A 19756-nucleotide genomic window follows, 5' to 3' on the forward strand; every position below is an offset into this window, starting at 1 on the left:
CTAAGAATACCGTTATGCGTGTCTCAACCCAAACTATTTCAATTTCTTCCCTCATCTAATTTTTATCTCTTATTGTTATAAACATTATTAGATCTCTTATTAATATTTGTTGATATATATATATATATATATATATATATATATATATATATATATATCTTAGTATTATTATAGCTCTAATAATTATTATATTATTTTATGTTTTTATTATTAATAGTATTATTTGATCAATAATTTTCTAACAAGAAGTGGGGTAATACTACTATCATCAGGTTTCTTCTTCTAAATGAACTTCAAACCCAATATCTAAACCTAAATATTATCAACTTCTCATATTCGTTTAAAGACCGAGATTCACTATCCCAAACGGACTATAGTCCATATGTTCAAGCTCGCAAGGCGAATAGCCTAAACTTCTCACACTCATCTAAAGATCAAGATTCACTATTCCACACGTTTAACATGTAAAAGATTTAAGGTAATTGAATTAAAAAGACTATGTACATTTTTTAAGTTTAAAACAAAAAATATCAAAATTTCATACATGAATGAATTTCAATTTTGCATTAATTTTTAAGAAGTTAAAAATATATTTAACATATATTTTAGTTTTAAATGTGTTTGGTGATTAAATTATTATTTTGTATATGACTTCTATCATTAAAAATATTAACGATAGGTATTTATATCAGGAAAGTAACACATTTTAGTGTTTAATAAGAAAGATAATAAAGGTAGAATACACGTATAATAAATTACAAAATGTATCAGAATGTTAATTGTATATTTTTTTCATCTTACTTTCTTCATGTTTGTTTACTTTAGAGAATCTAAATTCATTCAGACGAGAGAAACGAATTTTGATTTTTTACTGCATTTTGTTGTGCTATTTTTCCATTGTGTTTTATTAATATATTGATTAATATTAATTTTGACGTTTTAAAATATTTTTAAAAAATATTTAAAATATCAATACAGTCAATATAAAATATACTTCCTCATTGTTATCTCTAAGATTGAATAATTAAAATTACTCAAATAAAATTACTCAAATGAGAGAGTTAAGTAACTGAAAACACAATTAAAATGACGTTTACAAGAGTTTATGGAAAATTAGAATATATTTACAGGGTTTATCGAATTAATTTCTTTTAGTAAATTTTATGAAAAGGAGAAAATAAAAATAACAAGTTAAATAAATACCTGATTAAATTCAGAATTAAGATATTAAAATTATAAAAACTTCAAATTTAATTACATAAAAAATTAATCATTCCGGCTAAATGTAAGAAAAAAAAAATCAATACTAACAACTCTTTCTATTATTTAAATTTAGTAAAAATTATAAAATCTCAGTATAAATAGTCTCTGCTCCCATTCATTTACTTCAGAGTGAGTCAAATCTGCATCTTCAAAGCATCAAAGTCATGACATCAACCGTCGACTCTCAATCGGATCCCCAATCCAATTCCCTCAGCCCCACACTGTCACCAAACGCACCCGATTGCGATCCATTTCTTCCCCCAATTGAGTGCCTCCCTTCTCCGCCCTCGAGCGACGCCGTTAAAATGCCTCTGCCGCCGCATGCAGAGAGTCTCCGCCGCTCTACCAGACAACACTCCGAGCCGACAGTCGTAGAAGATGCAAATGCAGGGTTCAGAAAGCGGAAGCTACCGGTGGAGAAGGAGGGGGGTCCTCTGAGACGCTCGCCGAGATTCTCAGCGAGTTCTGGATCAGGGTCGCGTCATCTCGTTAAGGTGTCTCACTGTACTTTTTGCTTTTGCATGCTATTCTTTTTTTTACGGCTTTTACTTTTTTGGGTAAAATCCTATATTTTAGGTCAGGATTGTTAAAATTAGTTTTAATCGCTTTCGCTATATTTTTGGTCATCGAATTAAATGTTTTTAAGGAATAAGCTCAGTTTCATGATATTTTTGGTTGTGCTCAAATCTACATTTGCACATTATGATTATATTTGGAACCTCATGTGTGTAAAAAAAACTCCTTTCTTTTATTCCAATAATTATATAAACCTTATAGAAAACGAGTTAGGACAGAATATACTAAAAAGTAATTTATAATATAGACACAAGATTGAAACTAATAATTCTTTTTTCGTATAAATATTAGAAGGTAAAGTTTGTACTTTTAAATGAATAATTAAACCTAAGAAAAGAGATCCGGACTGCTTTTAAGAATTCAGTTAGCAAACTTAATTTTAGTACACGGTAAACTAATATATATATATATATATATATATATATATATGTATATATGTATATATATATATGTATATATATATACATATATATACATATATATATATATACATATATACATATATATATATATATATTTAATATTAAACATATATGTTTTATTAATTAGAATTTTACTGCATGTTATTTTAGTAAATCTTTAATGTTTTTAACAAAATTCATTAATTTTACAGAATACTAAAACTGAAAGGGTTTTATTTAAAATAAAGTAACTGATAGAAAAGAGATATTTAAAACACATTGAAAATATTAGTTTACTAGGATTACCTATGAGTAGTATGAGAAGTATAGACTTTTGGATAAAATAAATTTATTCTTTCTAAAGTTTTCAAATTTTGTATTTGATTTTTTTTAATGTCCCTTTCTCGTCGGTTTGAAATGTGTAAGTTTTGATACTCGAAGTGATTATTAAGACATTAAAAGTGTTGATAACATATTTAAAAATAGGATATATTTCATAATTAGATGGATGAATATTGTTTTTAAAGAAATTAAAACTATTGAAATATTAGAGAGATTAAAAGTTATTTTATCCTGTATCGGTTTATTTATTATTTAAAACTATTCTTAGGGCCAGGGATATATATATATATATATATATATATATATATATATTTTTTTTTTTATTTAACGATGCTCTTTTATTTTATCTGAAATGAAAGTTCTCCTAATTGCTGGCGGGGCTAATTTTTCACTTTTTTGTTCGTTTTGGCAAAAGTTAGGCCAGAAAGAAAAAATATACTCTTCTTACTTAGAAAGAAAATATTATCATATCAAAACCATCGAAACTATTTAATAAATGCGATTGTAGTAAACTATTTAAAACCATATAATCTATTATATTATCATATCAAAACCATAGAAACTATTTAAAAACTAGTAGATGAAAGTTAAATAATTAGACTGTAGGAGATTGAAAATATAATTTTTAAACAATAATTATTTAATTCACGTGATTAATAACTGTTTGAAGAGATCAATGTAACAAAAAGAAAACGGAATAATTGATCTTTTTCTTTTTGTTTTTTTTTTGTCTGATAATAATAAATACTGCTTGCGAGATATATATATATATATATATATATATATATATATATATATATATATATATATATATATATATATATAGTTCATGCATGTACATTCTAATAATTGACATTTATTTTTATTTCTATAGATATTTACATCAGAAAAAAACATGGTAAATTCCAACCATGATTTTTATTTTGTGTGAAAAGTTATGCTATCCATGGGATGTAGAGTAATGCATCAATTACCTCAGGATTTTTTTATAATTATTTTTGGACTACGACATAATATTAAGTATTTTCAAACTGTACTTGATTCTCTAAGCTTTGTTTCTTTCATTCCCATCCTCTCAAACATAATTGTTTCTACTCTTATTCAGTCTCATTTTTTGTCCATGTATCTTTTTCTTTTCTAGTATAATATTGGCAACACTTGAAACAATCTGCAGTGTTGGTGATGTGTATCTTTGACTTTATTCGAATTTCATGGCTTAAAATCCTGTGTGTTGATTCTTGAGTTGTGCAGTGGCATGGGTCTAGGGGTCCGGAATTACCGCTGAAGTGAGTGAACATGGAAGTTGACATATCTTCACTTTCCTGCATTGCTTCAATTTTCATTGTTTCAATTGAAGGCCACATAATGCTTTTTTGATTTTACAGTGTCCAAAATTTTCATGGAAAGTTCTACGATGGGAAGCACTTGAGGCAATGCCAAGGATTAAGTCCATCGAGTGAGGCATACACATTGGAGCTTAGGAGATCCCCAAGATTTTCCTCTTCAAATGGAAATGAAAACATGGAAATTAATGTTTTACAAAGAAAAACAACATCAAAAGCAGTTCACCAAAAGAAGAAAAATACAAAAGCAGTTTCTACTTCCATTGAATTGTCTAGTTCAACAGTTTATCAGCATTCTGAAGTTAAAATTATGTCTAGAAGCTCTACTTGCGGCATTGACGATACCAAATACTTGACTAGGTCTTCAGAGGCAATCACTTCCCCATATCAGAATGGCAGAACAACTTCTAATTCCTTTCCCTTGTCTGAGTTAGATGACGATCCACCAAGAAAGAAATATAGAACATCAACTTCTTCAACTAAGGAAGGTCTGGATTCAGAAAGCATTGCTGCCTTCATTGGTGATCCAATACCTGAGGATGAAGCTCTGAAAAGATGGGGATGGCGCTATGAATTAAAGGTTGTTGGCCTGATTTTTTCGGCATAAGTTCATGTTATAAAGAACTTCTGTATGTATGTTGTGCTCAGATAGGAGATAAAATATTAACCATTTTTGTGTCGCTTATAATGACGGTCTCGTTTGAATTATTTTTTTTACTTTCGAAGAAATGGAACCAGTTTTGTTAGTTTCCATCTAATCCAAACAAATGGTATTCCTCTATATTGTTTATCTGATTTTTCTGCTGAAGCTTGCAGGACAAAAAATGTAAAGGCCAACAGCTAAAAATAAAGTAAGTATTGATCAATTCATAATCTTATATAGTCTATTGTATCGCTCGTTCTCAGTTGATGCGATTTCCAATTTCTTATCCTTATATTTTTTATTCTGTTGATTTCATAGTGAGGGTGAAGAAGATGAGATTATTGCAAATGTCAAATGCCATTATGCACAAGCTGAAGTTGGGAATTGCATTTTTAGTCTTGGTGATTGTGCATTTATAAAAGTAAGTTTAGTTTTTTTTTTTTTAAATAAAACATATTTTTCTTCTGTTCATCTTTCCCCTATTCAGAAGTTCGGAAACATTGTTATCAATACTCCTATTGCCTTTTCATATTTTCCACTACATTCCATGTCCACCATTTCACTGACAATTTAATCAAGGTTATATATGTGGCCTAATTCTTGTCCTTTATTTCTTCCGCAATTTTTCTTGATATATCTTATCCACATTAGTATTGCTATGTATTTACTACTTTTCTTTTTTTATTCTTTTATTGGAGATAATATTTCCCAATCCTGAAATTTGATTTCTTAGATTTAATCACAAATATTTAAGTTAGTAATTCGAGCAGAAACTAAAGGGCTACCTAAGCGGCTTAGGTTTAGTTGGGAGATAATTCTGGTTAGAAGCTTTGGTATCAATATAAGGATACATATATATATATATATCTGTAAGTTTCCATATTTTATTTTTGTTCTTGCCTAGGTTCTCAGTTCTCTCTATTTATGAACTTCATAGAGGAAAATGTATAAATGTCTGTTTATGTTTTTGTATACATACAGTTATATATTATAGGAATAGGAGTGTAGAATGTAAGCGTACACACATATATTCTTGTACTCTCCTTCATGGAAAAAAGTCACACTTTTTAGCATATCGTTTGTTAGGAACCCTAATAGAGTAATAGATTAGAAAAACCAATAGAAAGACTTGTACTATTGATGATTAAAGGAAAATTTGGCAGAGAAAGTTGTCAGTGTCACAGGAATGTTCCTTCTGAGAGCTAATGCTCACTGTCCATAATAAACTAAGATTATTCTCTACCCTTATAGACTACTCATTCCCTATGTACCCAATTTCCCCTTATACTATTGGCATTTCTGTTTTACTCCTTGCCACATCATTATTCCCATTCTGTTCCTATTTCTCTTCGCATAAGATATTTGCCATGAAAAATTCTCCTTCCTCTCTATAAAGTATTAAATGGAGGATTTAAAATTTGCTATTGAGACCATCACCATCAGTAACTACTGCTATATGTTCAAATTCATCAACCTTTCTAATGTCCATTGAAGAGTATGTGAGTAACATAATAGGTGGATGTTAGTGACGTCTATGAACTTTATAATCTCATGTCAACATAATAAACTAATTTATGCTAACACCTGGCGTAATCTTTCAGGGTGAAGGAGAGGAAAAACACGTTGGCAAGATTATTGAATTTTTCCAAACAACTGAGGGACAAAACTATTTCCGAGTCCAATGGTTCTACAGAATTCAAGATACAGTGAGTACTGAACATGCGATGTTTATCTAATAATATCAGAGGATATGTCATTGTAACTTCCAATGATTTTCAGGTTGTTCAAGATGAAGGTGGTTTCCATGACAAGAGGCGTGTATTTTATTCATCAATAATGAATGATAACTTAATAGATTGCATAATAGGAAAAGCTAATGTAACACAAATAACACCCAGGGTATGCCAAATCTTGGTCACACTCCTTCTTAATCAATTTCTACATCTGTGTGTGTGTATATATATATATATCCTAACCAATATTTATGTGTTTGACTTGCAGGTTGGTCTGAAGTTGGCTTCAATTTCACCATCTGACTTGTATTATGACATGGAGTATTGCGTGGATTACTCTACATTCCGCAACATACCATCAGGTGTGTCATCAAGGAGCACTAGATGCATTCGATTATCAGCTTCTACATGTTTAGTTTTTCCGGGGAAGGGGAACCCTTTTTATCTTTTGGCTGTAGGTGACAACTTTTGTTTGCAGACATCTATTTTGACAATTTCATGCATAAACTATCGTTTACTAGAATTACAAAACAGAAGATAAGGAAAATAAGATCTTAAGGGATAAAAAAGTAATTTTTACCTTCATATTAATTGGCACAAAATTAATTTTACTAGTCAATGGGCATAAAATTAATATTACTAGATAAAAAATTATACCATTCTCTCTTTAAATCCTAAAAGATAATTTCTTCTATACTCTAAATTATTTGAGATATAATAATGATATCATGGGATCTTTCAATTCAAACACTTGCCTTTAAAGTAACTAAAGCTTCCTATATATACACAAACCCTTTCAAAATATAACTTGGGTTGTACTGAATGTGTATGAGGTGATTGATAGTTCTGCATTGGTGGGTATTAGTTCAGTGAATTGGGTCTCTCACATTTTACGAATATGTGTCCACAACAGAGGCTGGACAGCAAATGAATGAGGCCTGCAATAAAGTCTAGAGATGTCAATTAATGTTGACAGTGCTAACATGTAGAGACATTTCAACACCCTATGTCATATTAATACTTTGCTTCTAAGTTTCATTTGTTCGTATGTGATCAACGTTAACATTCATTGCTATCTTGAGTCTTCAAATATATGTTCTGTTGTTTTCTGATATTAAGAGTTTATATATTTGCCTCTGATCATCCGTTATGACTAATGAGTTATCATCACCTTCTGTTTTTGAGAGCCTCTCAACAGACGCCTCTGCAGTGACAGAGAGTCTACCGTCTTCTGAGCTGTGCAAGAACGAATTATCATTACTGGATCTCTATTCTGGGTGTGGTGGCATGTCAACTGGATTGTGCTTAGGTGCCAAAACTGCATCAGTTAACCTTGTCACGGTATTATAAATGAAATGTTTCTCTGTGATGAAATTCTTCCTATTTATGGATTTCACCAAATATCATCTATGATAAACTTATCTTGCTTTTGTTGCTATTTTTCTCAGAGATGGGCTGTCGATAGTGACAAGTCAGCCAGTGAAAGCTTGAAACTAAACCATCCAGACACACATGTGAGTGCTGACAATCATCTGCTACCACAAAGATATTTGATAACGGTTCACAGCTATATTCCTTCATTGTATAGGTGCGAAATGAATCTGCTGAGGACTTTCTGGAATTATTAAAGGAGTGGGAAAAACTATGCAAACGGTATAACTCAACTGTTGAAGAAAGAAAACTTCCATGTCGATCCAAATATTCAGGAGAAAAGAAACAAGAAGTTCATGATAATTCTGATGATGAATTTGAAGTTTCTAAGTTAGTTGATATTTGCTTTGGTGATCCCAAAGAAACTGGTAATCGTGGTCTATATTTCAAGGTAATAAATCCAATTTCAACCTTCCGGTATTCAGTTTTTTTTCTCATTAAACCTTATTTTTCATGAAATCATGTCTATATATATTTGTTTACTTGTTGCTAGACAGTGATAGTCATGTGATGTCAACTAGTACTTGCAATTTTGTCAAATTCAATTATGAGCTCATTAGATAATTCTCTAATAGAAAGAGATGATTATTGTGGATTCTAGAAGGGCACGCAAGCACTCAGATCGCACATAGCCTCTACACGTAGTTTAATAAGAAACCTTACACGAATGAACCATACCACTAAAACTCCTGCAGCAGCAGTAGCAGAGACCAAGACCTTATAAACCCCCTCTAGAATTCCATATTTATGATGTGGGAGTCAAGTATCCTAACTTGTAATTGGATCCTAACATAGTTCAAGCTTGAAACTTCTAAGTGTTAAGCCGAATATGATTGTAAGATCTTTTGCATAAGGTGATGTCTTAACTTGAATGCATATGTATGTATACTTTTTATGATGTCTTTTACCTTATTTTTACCCTATTGAATCTCTAATAGCATATTTGGGTAACTGTTCTGGAGAGTTAAACCGTTTTGAGTTAAAAGTAATTTTGGGAGGATTCCTGCGGTTATTCAAATATAGGCTAAAAATGTTTTGGTTCATAAACTGATGATGTTTGCATTCTCATGTTGTTTCATAGGTGCATTGGAAGGGTTGCAGTACAAGTGAAGACACTTGGGAACCAATTAAAAGCTTAAGGTATGTATTTCTCTATTCTTTTCAATGTGGTTGATGATATTAAACAATCTGGGACCATCAATACTTATTTATTTCTACTTGCAGTAAGTGTAAGGAAAGCATACAGGATTTTGTGAGAAAAGGGATGAAATCAAAACTCTTGCCTCTTCCTGTAAGTTGTATTATTTATACTGTAGATAGGGTAAAATCTCGATGGATTATGCATTTCAAATTGAGTTGTTCCTTAAAATTATTTCAGGGAGAAGTTGATGTTATTTGTGGGGGTCCTCCTTGTCAAGGAATCAGTGGATATAATCGCTTTAGAAACTTTGAGTCACCATTGGATGATGAAAGGAATCGTCAGATTGTGATTTTCATGGACATGGTGAAATTTTTGAAGCCTAGGCATGTTTTAATGGAGAATGTGGTTGACATATTAAGATTTGACAAGGGTTCACTTGGAAGATATGCATTAAGTCGTTTGGTGAATATGAAATACCAAGCAAGACTGGGAATCATTGCTGCTGGGTGTTATGGTCTTCCACAATTTCGGTTGCGCATTTTCTTGTGGGGTTCTCATCCTAGTGAGGTCAGTTTTAAGTTTGGTGATAGAAAAAGTTGACAAATGTACAACTGAATACAACATCTCTCCTTCTATCTTAATGTCTATTTTGAAAAGCATGCTTATGTTAATCCACCCAAATTTACCTAAGAGTGTGTCTTTCTCCATCAATGTCTTCAACAACTTGCAATAATTATTGTCATATATATGTAATATTCATTATTAAACCATAATGACAATGTTCTGTAAGAATCTAACTATTTATAAAGGTCTAATTCCATTATGATCGTTCCATTTTGGGTTGTTTTGGTCTTTCCTTCATCTGACCAACTCTTCTAATTGAAGCTTATATTGCTACTTGTTTCACACCTTAGGTGCAATTTAGGTGATATTCCCATGTTGTCTCTAGTACATGCATGCTTGATCTTTCTCGATTATACTGGACTTTAAGCTTAATTCAACTACACAAAATCGGATTGTAAGGTGAAGTTTGCACCCGCTTATATACTATGAGACTTCTAACACACCTTCTCAAACTAAGACATATACGTATCGAACGTGGGACTAGACATTAGTGGATGGTCTAATAGCGGACGAAACAATAGATCCAGCAAACAACAAACTTTGCTAGGATAGATCCTAAACCATGACTCTGATTCCATGTTAAGAGGTGGGCTTTAAGTCTAACTTAACCCCACAAAATCGACTTGATCTTTCTTAGTTATACTAGACTTTAAGCCTAATACAACCCCACAATATCATATTGGAAGGTGAAGTTTGCACCCACTTATACACTGCAAATTGGCCTTATCTGTAGTTGATGTGAGACTTCCAATACACTCCCTTACACCGAAGCATATGCATATCGAACATAAGACTAGACATTAGTGGGTGGTCTGATAGTGGTCCAATAGCAAACGAAACAATAGACTCAACAAACAACAAACTTCGCTAGGATAGACCCTAAATCATGACTCTGATATCATGTGAAGAAGTGAACTTTAAGTTTAATTTAATTGCACAATTAGCTTGATCTTTCTCGCTTATAGGTTTGCACCCACTTATGTACTGTGAATTGGTCTTATTTGTAGTCAATGTGAGGCTTCCAACACACATCCTCACATCAAGATATATACATCTCGAAGTGAGACTAAACGTTGGTGGATGGTCTGATAGCAGTCCGAAAAACGTAATAGACCCAATAAAAAACAAACTTTACATTATACGCATTTGAAGGTTGAGTAAGAATGTCTAGTAGCTGATAATTGTTGTTATCCTTAGCATACTTTAGTTGCGCCTTCTTTGGGAGTTTCCTTAAATATAATTTTAAGGGTGTAGGTTTAGTCACACATTGACTATAGAGATGTGACATAAATAGAGTTTATAAAGTTTGGACAATCTTCATCTTACATATTGTTTTGTTTGATTTAGTTATAAAATGATATCAAAACTTATCCTACATCCATTTTTGGACCACCTACCGTATTATCCACGTATACAATCCCATAATATTCAGCATGATGGAGTGTATTGGGAAAACCTAAGTCTCATCAACTAGATATATAGCTAAAATAAAGTTGTATGCAAGTGGGATAATCCTAATCTCATAAGTTGGTATTGAGGGGTTGAGTTAAGCCCTAGGATCAAATTTAATCCTAATACTCAAAGTGTCAAACTAGATATTTTTGCCCAACAACAAGCTGTATAGACTTTGATATGATAATAGAAACGCATTGGGGTTGATTGGCTCCTAAAAGCTTGTTCAAAGTAGGAGGACTGCTCTCATGTCGTGGGAGAACTCTAGCATTATTTTTTAGCTAATGAATTACTTGATTATTGTAATTTTTGGATCCTAGAATAAACCTATGAGAAAAAGGCCAAGATATAAATATCTAACAACATTCAAGACATGCATTAGTGCACACTTATGCTTAGCAACCTCTCAGTTTTATTTTATTTTTTGATCAGCCGCAACCTCTTAGTTAAACATCCACATTATTTACCTTTTCATACAGATTCAACAATGTTATATGTTGGTTGTCGATTACCTAGCACAAACTCTACACTTTAATCTAGGCTCAGGACTGGCCATGCAAAAATATATATTTGATCAGAGCTCTAACTACATTTTTTTTTTTTTTTATATAGAAACATCTTGTAACATAACTATTGTATGGGAATGGAGAAATCTGTGAAGACAAACTCAGCTTAAATAGAAACATTTGAGATGGAAAGCTACATATAGGAAAAAAGACCATGAAAATGAACTCGACTATTGTGCAACATAATACATAAAATATTCATTAGGGAGTAGGAGTGCAAAGAAAATATACCACCCCAAGAGTAAGCCAATCTCAGAGTGACTGGATTGCAAATAAAGGCATGTACACAATAAACCAACCCTGTGAGTAAACTCAAGCCCAAACATGAAATTTGGATGGGCTCTCCTTTGAATTTGGACATACGACTAAACACAACTACATAAAACTACATTGAGGAGAGGATTGCCTAACCTTTATAAGCTCGTCATATTTCCAGTTGAATTGAGACTAAACCACTTCCATTGAAGCTACAATTAAGGCAACTCCCAATGACTGTGTCACTATGGCAGGTTAGGGACGTCAACAACAAAATCAACTTTCCAACATTCCCTTTCATACTTCATCCTGAAAAATTGACTTGTTATATGAGGACTACTTTAATTTTAAAACTTTTCTTTAAGCCATATCTTTAATTGATGTGAGACAAAATCACTCTCTTGAAGCTACCTAAGGCAGTTCCCAAAGAGGCTACCAATAAAGCCAGGAATGAATACAATTAAGGAAACTTTCCAATAATAAAATTACTATTTCCTATAAGATTTAATATGGTCCCTTAAATTCATCATCGTATCCTGGATGAGGACTAATGTGGTCTAGTAAGTCATATGGTTTATAATGGAGAAATAACTTTGTGCTGTAGAATTATTAATAAAGTATCGAATGTATATGAATTACTTACAACCTTTCTTTATTAATTTTCAACAATTAAGATGGGTTTACCTATTGCTTGTTTTTCCCCTTATCACATTGTTCTCTCTCTTATGCCCCTCTGCCTCTTTGTTTAGTCTCTTGTCTGAGCGCCTACTTGAGCATGGCCACCCTTCTTTTTCTGTCCACTTTTATGCCTCTCTAACTAGCCTTCCCCTTCCGGCGTACTTCATTCCTTTCCGGTAAAAGACAGTTGTGGCTGTCATGGCGCATCCGCAACATCAGCCTCGCATTTGCGCCCTCTCTTTCCACCTCTTTATTTACCCCCTTATCAATCTGCTGCATGATCTGTGGCTGCGTGTAATAGTTGTTATAATAACTACCTTGAAAAACAGAATTCAGTAATTCTGTTGTTTAGTTAATTCTGGTTTTTGTTAAATCAGAATTATAAATAGACCTTGTATTTGCTTTTAAAGAATAATGAGAGTTTTCTAGTTTTGTGTAAACCTCTACAATCTTCCTTTGGAGTTGTGAGTGAGTATTACTAGAGTGATCTAGGAGTTACGTGAGAGTAATATCAGTTTAGATATTACAATTGGTATCAGTTGCTGGGAAGACAATGGTGACTAATAGAGAATTGGAAATTAGGATGGTTTCATATGAAAAGATTCTTTCTGATAATCAAGAATCGGTGCAGCAATCTTTGGAGATGATTCAGAAATCCTTAGCAGACCTTACAGCAGCATTTGCAGCTTCCAAGATAATCAAGACATCTATGATAGATGAGGAGATACAAGATGAATCGGTAACCACAGTTATTTCACCGCTGGAACGGGCCCACATTCCATTTCCTTCATTTGATGGTTCAAATTTTCGTGAGTGGAAAGCTAAGGCAGAGCAATTTTTTGAATTAGGGGGAACCCCTGAAAATCAACGAAGTCGTTTGCTGTTATTATCAATGGATGGAAAAGCTTTTGCTTGGCAAAGGCATTACATGCAGAATATTAAGAACACGGGGAAATCTTGGCAGCAGATCATTAAAGATACAGGAAACAGATTTGATTTTGGGACTATGGATGATCCTGTTGCAGATTTGGCAAGATTAAAGCAAGAAGGAACCTTGTTGGATTATCTTGAAAGATTTGACACATTACTCGCTCCGGTAGATATTTTTGAAGACTTGGCTTTTAGTTTCTTCCTTTCTGGCTTGACTGTGGAATTAAAAAAATCTGTCCGGGTACATACTCCTAAAACGTTTCATGAAGCAATCCGTCTTGCTCGCTTACAAGATGAAGTCGTTCAAGTTATGGCACAAAAATTTTCAACAGTAAATACATGTACTACTGAGTACGTCGACAAAACTGTTGAGGTAGGGTCTGCACCAGTTTCTAGTACCAAAAATTATCCTATTACTACTTTAAATCCTTCAAGTGGGACACATTCTGCACCTAAATCGGATTCCACGTGCTCAAGTGTTCAATCTTTAAATCGTAAACAAGCGAGTGAAAGATTGCCAAAGGTCTGTCGGTTTTTTGAGGAAAAGTGGGATAAAGATCACAAGCGTACATGTAAAGTATGGGGTAAGCTGAATGCTATATTTGGAGCACAAGATCAGATCTTGGTGAATCCTTCAAGGGATACAGAAGATGAACAAAACGTTGAGTTAATTGTAAATAGTTTAGAGATAGTTCGGGAGGCTGATTCTTGTAATACTTTACAAGGAATTACATGATACTAGATTTTTTTCTCCGAAAGCATTGTAAAGGACTTGAGGACAAGTCCTGGTTTGAGGGGGAATAATTGTAATAGTTGTTATAATAACTACCTTGAAAAACAGAATTCAGTAATTCTGTTGTTTAGTTAATTCTGGTTTTTGTTAAATCAGAATTATAAATAGACCTTGTATATGCTTTTAAAGAATAATGAGAGTTTTCTAGTTTGTGTAAATCTCTACAATCTTCCTTTGGAGTTGTGAGTGAGTACTACTAGAGTGATCTAGGAGTTACGTGAGAGTACTATCAGTTTAGATATTACACTGCGTCTTTATCTTAATGAACAATCGAAACATTCAATCCATGCCTGAAAAATAAAAATGCACAAATTTATAAATAGAACCACCTTTTCTTTCTCCTTGGGAACGAAGAAAGGGGGAATTTTACATTTCGATGATTCCACTGGCATTGGTTTGTACAAGGGCTTCGTTGAAGTCGTTGTGGAGAAGGTCAAGTTTGTTGGAGAGTTGAGTGTGGCGTTGTTTATAACGGTGGGATTGGTGAATCATTCTTAGAGGATGGAAATGGTAGTATACCTGGTAGATCATTGGTTGTGGAGAAAAGTGGAAAAGACAAAAATAAAGAAGGATGGTAATGCCGTAGGAAATTAACAACGGAAAACAATGTAGAGCGGTGACAGGGAAGAAAGAAAGGTGCAGAAAGATCGGAGGTGGGATGGAAGGATGAAACTGTAATTCCAAATAAAATGAATCGGTAGTCATCTTGTGTAACTAACCAGTTAAAGTAATTGGTCCACTATAGACCCACACGACTAGGTGCTGGAAAAACTATTCAAATTTTGTACGAAAAGTATAGTTCTCATGTTTCAGAGGTTTGAAGGAATTTTATAGCTTACAACAAAATGGAGAATATGTCATTATATTTTATCATTTGTTAATTGTTAATCTTTTGCAGGTTTTACCCCAGTTTCCACTGCCAACGCACGATGTCATCGTTAGATACTGGCCTCCGCCAGAGTTTGAGGTATTGATCCTCATGTGTAATTGTATAATTCTATATTGTCTTGTATCTTTTTCACTAGTTTTGGATTTACATGCAGCGCAATGTTGTTGCTTATGATGAAGACCAACCTCGTGAATTAGAGAAAGCTATCGTTATCCAAGATGCCATCTCTGATCTTCCAGCTGTACTGTTCTTCATTTATTTGCTTCTCTTTTTGTTTTGTTTTTGTTTCTTAACTGTAAAAGTAAGAGTACCCTTCATTTATTTTAAGTGCTTGGTGATGTTAACTCACTAAGATTGCAAGGAGGATACACCCTTTTCTCACTTTATCACTTTAGATCGGCTTTTCTTTATGTTTACTAGTGTTCCGCATGACTAAAATAGTTCAATGTGATAGGTCATGAACACGGAAACTCGTGAACAAATGCCATATAAGAGTTCTCCAGAAACTGAATTTCAAAGATATATACGGTCAACTAAATATGGTAATAGCGCTTTCCTTTGAGTCCATAACTTGTGACGAGTCATAAAATCGTGTTTTATATGGTATATTTTTTAACCACTACGTTTTTTTTTATTTTTTATTTTTGACTCTTTATTCATCTGTAATATTAAAATATAAAAAGTAGTTTGAATTTTATTTCTTCCAGATTCAAGTTATTGAGTTTAGTTGATTTGAGTTCATCACAAGCACTAGAATTACTATGATTTATTTGTTGTCACTGTATATTTTTTTCCTTTTTAATTCTTCTCTTACGTATTTTGGCAATAGATCTTTGGACCAAACACCAGCTTATCTTTTGTTTCCTTCTTGTTCATTGAGTAGAGATGACTGGGTCAAAATCAAATGAAACAACAGAGAAAAGGCCCCTGCTGTATGATCACCGTCCCCACACTTTGTCTGAAGATGACTACGAACGTGTTTGTCAAATTCCAAAACGCAAGGTTGTTGTCTAGATTAAGTTAATGTGTTACACCTTTGATCCATTCCTTGTTGACCCTTACATTTAATACGACTGTAGGGTGCAAATTTCCGTGATCTGCCTGGTGTAATTGTAGGCGCTGACAATGTGGTAAGACGACATCCGACAGAGAATCCGATGCTGCCATCTGGAAAGCCATTGGTGAGTATTTATGTTTGTCACCGGAAAGAGGTTTATATCCATTTTCATTTATTTTATATGCATGTATCTGTTGCTATTTGATCATCGAACTTCGAGAGCGAGCAACTCATGATTAAGGGCATTTTGTAAAAAGTAACAATAATAAGAACGTGAGATATTCAAGATTGATTCTTATGTAAAGGATCAGGCAAAATCTCTATTGTGGTACTTGTGAAAAGGACCAGAGAGAGTACATAACTGTATTTGAAATTCAATATTCGATATACCCGTTTTAAATTTAAGGCTTTTGTAAGGAAGTTTGAAAGAATGTAAGAAGAGATTTATAGCATCCAAGATTTCATGATATCATTCCAATCTTTATGAGCATTTGTTAAGAAAAAGAATGTTGTTGGATGGTTCTGGTTTCTTCAAGCAGTTGAAGTTAAACGGGGTTTTGAACGGCACATTATCTGTTTAGCTTTCTTAATACATACCTAGAATAGCGTGAAGTAAAATTAATCCTACCTGACTATTTTTGTGGTTGCAGATCCCAGATTATTGCTTCACTTTTGAGCAAGGGAAGTCTAAGAGGTGATTTTTTGAATAAAGTAGTAAACTTGCTTTGCTACATTTGCATGACTTCTAATCTGTATTTTCACATATATGCAGACCATTTGCACGGTTATGGTGGGATGAGAATCTTCCTACTGCACTAACCTTCCCAAGTTGTCATAACCAGGTCTTAATCCGGTCTTTGATTTGCTAAAGAAATCACACAAATCGATTTCTTATATATCTGAAATCTTGTAGGTTGTACTTCATCCGGAGCAGGATCGAGTGCTCACTGTACGAGAATATGCCAGACTGCAAGGATTTCCTGATTATTATAGATTCCATGGGACTGTGAAAGGGAGGTACAAAACCATTGTTTAATGAAAAATTAAACTAAACTTAAATGTTATAATGCCTTAAAATATACAAAAGGTTTGAGTTAATTGTGTGTATTATTTAATTTGCAGGTACCGTCAAATTGGAAATGCAGTTGCGATCCCTGTTTCACGAGCTTTAGGTTACACCTTAGGACTTGCTTGTAGAAAGCTGAGTGGAAATGAGGCACTTGTAGCCCTCCCTCCTAAGTTTTCTCACTCTCATTATCTTCAGTTATCTAACAATCAGCCTGCAAACACTGACAACACTCACTAGCATTCCTCCTATTATTTTCCATTCATTTCATTGTAGCCACCTTTTTTAGTTGAAACTTCGAATACCCTGTAAACACTCCTCAACTACTCCACTTAACTTGAATTCACAATTTCTTCTATTTCTACTTCTCTTTAGCCCTTTAGCTAAGAACAAATTATGTTCAACATTTAATTTCGGAGATCATCTTGAAAACTGCTCTCATTCGTTGGAGCCTCTTTGGTTTAAAAGTTTCACAAGTACTTTTACAAATTTCAATATTAAAATGAACTATTCAAGTGAATTATCTCCTTGCTTCATTTCTTTAATGTAGATAAGTTGGTGTAAAAGTTTCAAATTTCTTTCATGTAAACTTTTTAAGAGAGAGAAACTTTCAGTTTCTCACTTAAAAAATACACCCAAGTTTTTACTGAAAGATCATCAATAAAACATAAGAAATGTCTTTTGTTTCTACTTGATGTTGGCTGAATAGGCCTGCATAAATTTGCACGAATCAACTGCAACTGTTTCTTCGATGCTTTCCACTGACTTTTCTTAGGCATTGAGTTGCGATGTTGTTTTCCAGCTAGACAATGTGCACATAGATTTTGAGGAGTTGTGATATGTAGACACCTTGTCACCATTTGCATAGAGACAAGAGTTTCTAAGTCATCATAGCTTAAATGTCCGACCTTGTTATCCCTCAATTGAGAATTATCTTCCACACCTGCTCGTAAACATGTAGTTTCTGCTCTCATAGTTGTTGTTAGCATAAACATTCTGTTTGCACTCATTTGTATCTCCATAATCAACCCTTTCTCAGGATGAACAACATTGCATTTGTTCTGGATTGTTAACCTTAAATCCTTCTCTTGAAGTTGCTTGAGACTTAATAAATTGTTCTTGAGTTCAAGAACGTAATAGACATGTGTGACTACACGTGCAAAATCTTTCAAAATAAAATAAAATTCTTAAAACAACTAATTTACTCACATTTGTAAGTTTAAAATGCATAAAGAAAAACATATAAAACCTTGTTTTCATGTTGAAGTCATGTATCGTTAGTTTCTTTTTGAAAGAAAAATCTGTACTTTCTGGCTTAGTCATCTATATTATAGTTTATGATTATGTTTTTTTGATAACTGTATAAATATTTTACACTCTTTTAACTATCAGTTTTGTACTATCAAGAATATTTAATATTGGACAATGATATTTTAATAACTATATTTTAACAACTTTATCTTACAACATGAGGTGATATCTTCTGAATGATTTTAGAATATAGAGAGATGAGATAATGAAAAGATGAGAAACCACCTAAAAATATCACCTCTCATGTTGTAAGGGAATTTATCAAAATCTAATTGTTAAAAAATTACTTTTCTTTAATATTTTATTTAATAGTTTAGACTATTAAAAGAAATGAATGTTACTTATACAATATTGACCCTAATATGTAAAAAAAAGAACAATACTATAAACTAACATGTAATATTTATAAATACAACATTAATGTTAATTCAATATTGTTTATAGACATCTAACAAAAATAACTAAATTAAATTAATTTAATACAAAATAGGATTGAATAAAAAAAATATTGAGAATAGAACTGATGAAAGCAACAAAATTTCCCCTAAAATACATTAAGTGGAGAAATAAGTTTTCCACCATGAAAAATGGACTATTCTGCTAGAAAGAACTCTCAAGATTTTCAAAATGATAAAAAAAGAGAGTCATATTTAAGTTCTCTTTCGCTAAATATAATTTTTGAGTCCTAAGAAGTTACTTATTATATTAAAGTGAGATCTACAATTAGAGTAAAAATTAAATAAGACTTTATATTAATTCACAAAACAAACACATTACTTGTACTTACTTAAATAAAGTGCAGTTATTTTTTTCATAAGCTTAGAGATCTGTAATTACAGAAGGTCTTAACCCACATATATTTTATATATACACAGGCAATATCGTATGACACGATGAAATATTATATTAATATTAAACTTGTATGCATTTTGATTTGTAATTTTAATTGTTTTTTTTCTTGTTTATTGGAAGAAAATAAAAGAAGTAGATAATAAATGAGTGTAGATTTAGGTCGATTTATTGAAGTGAAAGATGATACAAAATAAGAAATGAATGAAAAAATGTATTTAATTTGAAAAAATAAAATAAAGAAAAGTGATCGTTTTTAGGAAATTACCTTTTAAATGTTACTTTTTTTTTCTTACTTTTATTTGGTTACGAAGTACAGCAAATATATAGACTTTTTAATTGAATGGCTACATTTACTATTTTTATTAGTTGCTATGTTTAAGTAATATCATGTAATTAACTATTATTTACTT

At 32.4% G+C, this 19756-nt stretch overlaps 1 protein-coding gene across 2 annotated transcripts; it reads left to right on the forward strand.

Moving 5' to 3' along the window:
* Positions 1 to 1372: 1372 nt before the first annotated feature.
* Positions 1373 to 17703, forward strand: LOC114177910 (DNA (cytosine-5)-methyltransferase CMT2). Of its 2 annotated transcripts, XM_028063507.1 has the most exons (23): positions 1373 to 1757; positions 3834 to 3868; positions 3968 to 4505; positions 4742 to 4776; positions 4887 to 4989; positions 6170 to 6274; positions 6348 to 6467; positions 6570 to 6663; positions 7500 to 7642; positions 7750 to 7815; positions 7890 to 8123; positions 8814 to 8872; positions 8957 to 9023; positions 9111 to 9440; positions 15070 to 15138; positions 15215 to 15301; positions 15515 to 15602; positions 15944 to 16062; positions 16140 to 16241; positions 16768 to 16811; positions 16890 to 16959; positions 17031 to 17134; positions 17240 to 17703. In XM_028063507.1, the coding sequence occupies exons 1-23, from the start codon at positions 1428 to 1430 to the stop codon at positions 17421 to 17423; spliced, it is 3126 nt and encodes a 1041-aa protein (XP_027919308.1). In that variant the 5' UTR covers positions 1373 to 1427; the 3' UTR covers positions 17424 to 17703. The 2 variants fall into 2 exon arrangements, with proteins under 2 accessions (XP_027919308.1, XP_027919309.1); XM_028063508.1 differs by lacking the exon at positions 3834 to 3868 and having other exon boundaries at positions 1627 to 1757.
* The last annotated feature ends 2053 nt before the right edge of the window (positions 17704 to 19756 follow it).

Source organism: Vigna unguiculata, chromosome 3 (genome assembly GCF_004118075.2).
Source record: "Vigna unguiculata cultivar IT97K-499-35 chromosome 3, ASM411807v1, whole genome shotgun sequence".
NCBI lineage: Eukaryota > Viridiplantae > Streptophyta > Magnoliopsida > Fabales > Fabaceae > Vigna > Vigna unguiculata.

What these genes read in the sequence shown, in the direction of transcription:
- LOC114177910 (XM_028063507.1), top strand. Translation starts at nt 1,428, where the DNA reads ATGACATCAACCGTCGACTCTCAATCGGATCCCCAATCCAATTCCCTC. An exon ending in ATCGTGGTCTATATTTCAAG is followed by an intron (nt 8,124 to 8,813) that starts GTAATAAATCCA and finishes GTTGTTTCATAG; the next exon opens with GTGCATTGGAAGGGTTGCAG. An exon ending in TGCCATCTGGAAAGCCATTG is followed by an intron (nt 16,242 to 16,767) that starts GTGAGTATTTAT and finishes TTGTGGTTGCAG; the next exon opens with ATCCCAGATTATTGCTTCAC.